Here is a 4,664-nt window from a genome sequence, read left to right on the forward strand (position 1 = left end):
GACAGAAAGAGAATGGTTGTAGATGGGATGGGAAGTAGAGAATGAGGACGGATATTAACTGTGGGGAAGCTAGTGTAATCAGTATATATTATGTGAAAAAAATTGAATAACTATTTTCAATTAAGGAAAAGAAAAAGAAGAAAATCTTGCTTTACTGGGGAAGGAGGGAGAAGCCATGAGCAACACACTGTCACCGTGCTTTGCGTTTTTAGAGTAGAAATGATTTCATGATTTGCTTAGAAATGATTTGAAATATAACAAAATAAATCAAAAAGTATTTTTCATTAACCTTTATATTATTTAGTAAGTTAATTATATTCTTCTCTGAAAGAAAAAATATTTTTTTTTCTTCTCTATAGACAAGAAACTTTGGTGGGCAGATCAAAACTTAGCTCAACTCGGAACTTGTAACAAGAGAGATGGAAGAAACCTCACTGTCCTACGAAATAAGACTTCCGGGGTTGTGCACATGAAAGTGTATGACAAAGAAGTACAACAAGGTATGTCCCTCCATGATGAATGTATGATACTGCTCAAGTAAGGTCTTCTCACTTTCCTACTGCTTTTTAAGCAAATAATCTGTGGGCTCTTTTTCTAGCCTTTAGTTACAAGTTTGGGTTAGGAAACCTTGCCTAATATTGAAGAGAAATGTCTTTCACATAAGAGGCATAATTTTTAAGCATTGGAAATTCTTCTGTAAGATATTCAGTTTTTCACTTAATTGACAGTTTTATCTAGTACTTGGCTATAAATTGCAGATATACAAAAAATTAAATAAAAAATTTATACTATGTAATGTTTTCAGAGGTCTTCAAATGCACCACGTTGACGTAAGAATCTCACATCCAAAGCACAGTATCATTTGGCTTTGCACATCCCCACTTTTGTTTCACTTGTCCACGTGGTGGAGTATGCAACGGAGTGAAAGTTAGCAGATGGTTTTCATAGATGGACTTGTCACAGGACTAAGATGGGAGGTGGATTAGAGATCTGGGCCAGTGCAGCTGAGCTCTTGTTAGTCCTTTCTTAGTCTTTGCTACAGGATGTATGACATTAGCGTAATCCTATTCTGAAAATAAAGTCAGTCTCCACATAAGCCTCCCACATGCTTAAAGCCGTCTCCACATATTACTTCCTACAATCCTTCTTCCTCTGCCTCTTCCTTAAATCCCCCACATACACATGCTGCTTCCTTAAATACACTGTTTCCTAATTTTAGTTTCTGCCTTGAAAATCCTTTCCTTCACCTACATTTCTTCATACAGTGAACTTCAAAACTGTATTTTGACATTTAGAAGGGGGATTTAATACAAATAATTTGGAATATGTAAACCAAATAAGAGAAAAGGAGAGGCAAAAGAGGGAACCAAGGGGCCTACTGTTTCAGAAGTGCACAGCATTCATGAAGGCTGGGTTTGCTGATGATAACCATTGCAAGCTGCCAGAACAGCCGTAGGCACAATACAAAATAGAGTGGTAACTGCCATCCATTTCAAAGACTGAAATTTTGGTCTCGATTCCTTGCTGGGGTCAAGGAGAGTATACCTTTTCTTGGAATAGTAAAAAGGATTATTTTAAATTTAATGTTATATGATTAAGTTTCTCTTATTGTTGAGAAGACATCAACTCATAGATAACCTGTGCATGCAAATCTACATTCCTTCCAGGATTTTAAGCAATTTTCTTTGAATATCTTTTTCAGCTATATCATGTGTTTTAAACATATTCACCACCACATTCTATTATCTTTTTTTTCTGCTCTTGCCTGTAATCCTTTTCCTTCTCCTACTCTCATTTCTGCTGTCTTATTGTATGAATCTGTAAAGAAAAAACATATGTGTTATTTGTCTTTCTGATTTTGGATTACTTTCTATACTATACTCATCTCTAGGTGTATCATTTTTCTATGAAGGCAAGACAAGACAAAAAGAAATAGTATTTCATCTTTTATGTCTTAATAAAATGCCAATGCGTTTGTGTGTATATTTTGTTTTATCATCTATCTGCTAATAAACACATAGGATGTTTTTATAAGATAGTTATAATAATAATGCTGCAATAAAACATATAAGTATGTGGGTCTTCAGTGTGTCCACTGAGAGTCATGTATGGAATGTACTCAGCAGTTTCATGACTAGGTCATATACTCTATTTTTATTTTTGCTTGAACCTCCATACTGATAACTATAATACCTCAATTAATTTATATTCTACCAACAGCCTATGATTTTGATTCCTTAATGATTACTGTTATTTTTCCCTGATGACTAAGGATACTCAACACATTAAGTACTTTTGGTCAATTGTACTTAGCATTTTCATTAATATCTGTTAATTTTATTAGTCAATTTATGGATTGGATTGTGTGTTTTTGTATGCTCAGTTTTCTGATACATGGGAAGTTTTTAAAACACTTGATACAAAAATCAAATAATTTTTCAATAGTAGTTAGACAACTTTTTCTATATTTCAAAAAACAATAAAGGCATGGAGGGTACTCAATGGTGGAATGTTTGCAGAACATATATGAGGGCTTGATGTAGTATGAGGGCCCTGCTTGTTTGAGTTTCTGTTCTGCCCGGTTCCCCAGCCGTTTAGTACCAGAGAAAATCACACGAGTCTACATTAGATATAAACTAATTGGCCCATTAGTTCAGGCTTCTTATTAGCTCTTGTAGCTTATATTAACCCATTATTCTTATCTATGTTAGCTACATGGCTCGGTACCTTTTTCAGTGATGCAGGTCACATTCTGCTTCTTCGGTGGTGAATGAGCATCCTCCTTCCTAGAATTCTCTTGTTCTCATCGCCCGACCTCTACTTCCTATCTGGTTGAGCCACCTATACTTCCTGCCTGGCCAATCAGTGTTTATTTAAAACATGATTGACAGAATACAGACAATTCTCTCGCACAAGCTTGAGTTTGATCCACACACAGAAAACCAATAAGTAAATAAATAAATAAGTATTGGTAATCATGTCATATATATAATACTATGTTATTTGTAATCAATACTGATAGTCAGTAAAATGTAGTAAGACATTTTATGTCTATTCAATACAAGCTTATTTAGTACAAAAGTATAAAATTGATAATACCATTATCAATTTCATTGCATAGTACGCAACGAACATATTTCTGAGACATATCTAAACATAGCCTCAGAAAGTACAGCACACACAGAAACAGGGAGAGAGCTAGAAGCAATTCCAACCAAGGTGCCCAAGACAAGAAGGTCTTTGCCTTTCAAGACATAAACAACACATACTTCTTGTGAAACTGCACATCAATTTTGTAGATAGTGGTTTTGATAAGTTTTCAGGGGGATGAGTTTATAAATGACTCTTGATTCTGCTCTTCTTAGCCTCATGCCCCTTACCTGGAAGTTTTGACTCTATAGGTGCCACTGGGTGATAAATGCACAGTGAAAGTGTCTGACCCGGTGGTAACACACAACTGCACCATTCTCACTGGAAAATGCTGAGAAAAGCGTCTGTTTGAAAGACAAAGCCATTAACAGAATCACTGTCGGTAGCTTGAAAGCTTCATTAGAATGAAATATGAGCGATTTAAGGCTCTTTAAGGCGTTAACATTATTACCTCCTTAGATTTCAAAGTACAACTAACTGCCTCGTTCATCTTTTTTGACACAGATCACTGGAGAATTGAGGTTCTTGTAGTGAAGTGGACTTTCCAGCTCCACTTGTCATTTAGGGTGTGAGCTGTGAACGCCAACCTCACCACAAAATGCTAATCCAGACTCCTACTTGGAGCTTGATAATCATTGAAATTTTCTCCCATGTACATCTTTATATATGAAAATGGAAATACTTAAAGTATAACAAATTTCATCATTATTTTCTACATTTTGTCTCCACAGTAGTTCTTTGAAATGTTTGTTATCTTACAAGCGTGTTAAAATATAAGGCTTGTTTATATCAACAAATCAGTGTAAAATATATTGCCAGCATTGTAGTTGCACTACCCACGTGCAGCTGCCATGCTGTTTTCTACTTTCCCCATAATTATCCTAATATTATAAAGTTCTCGCATTCCCTTTCTTTCATGTGTTCATTCTACTCCTAGACTTATTTTCCTGTACTTTTTCATCTCTCTCAGCTCTCCTCCTCATGTAGTGTTCTTTTAAACTTTGTGTTGAAACACCACTTGCCCAGATCTTCCCAGATGTCAGGCTTTGGTGTTAGTTGAAGCAAGCAAGCAACATATAAGCACCTATATGTGGACTAGCATGAAGTTAACATGTATCCACATGCTTTCCATACAATCAAGCACATGTGTGATCAGTCAAGAATGTCAAACAGTTGTTAATGTAGCTGTCTTCTTGTTAAAAATATCAGAGATCTGAACTGTCTGTCCCTTAAAGTCACCTTGAGAAAAAGGGGGAATGAGTCAGCTGCCTCCCCAGCTCATATAACAGATAATTGGACTTCTTTTAAAACTTCATGTTCCTTCAATATTGCTGAGCTATGGACAAAGAAATGAGCTGAGAATGTGTTTCATCTCCCACATAAAGACTAGCCCGGGTTAAAACGGGTCTCGCTGAACATAGTGGACAATGAGGACTACTGAGACCTCAAGAACAATGGCAATGGGTTTTTGATCCTACTGTACCTATTGGTTTCGTGGGAGCCTAGGCAGTTTC

General features: G+C 36.0%; 1 protein-coding gene across 1 annotated transcript in view; it reads left to right on the forward strand.

The window, feature by feature from the left end:
• Positions 1 to 4,664, forward strand: part of Lrp1b (LDL receptor related protein 1B) — a 1,445,827-nt gene that overhangs the window by 927,984 nt on the left and 513,179 nt on the right. The window contains 1 exon segment of the mRNA XM_050139953.1: positions 360 to 500. Coding sequence (XP_049995910.1) covers positions 360 to 500 — 141 coding nt within the window.

Source organism: Alexandromys fortis, unplaced genomic scaffold, assembly GCF_014885135.2.
Source record: "Alexandromys fortis isolate MF-2015 unplaced genomic scaffold, M_Fortis_MF-2015_v1.1 scaffold_33, whole genome shotgun sequence".
Lineage (NCBI taxonomy): Eukaryota > Metazoa > Chordata > Mammalia > Rodentia > Cricetidae > Alexandromys > Alexandromys fortis.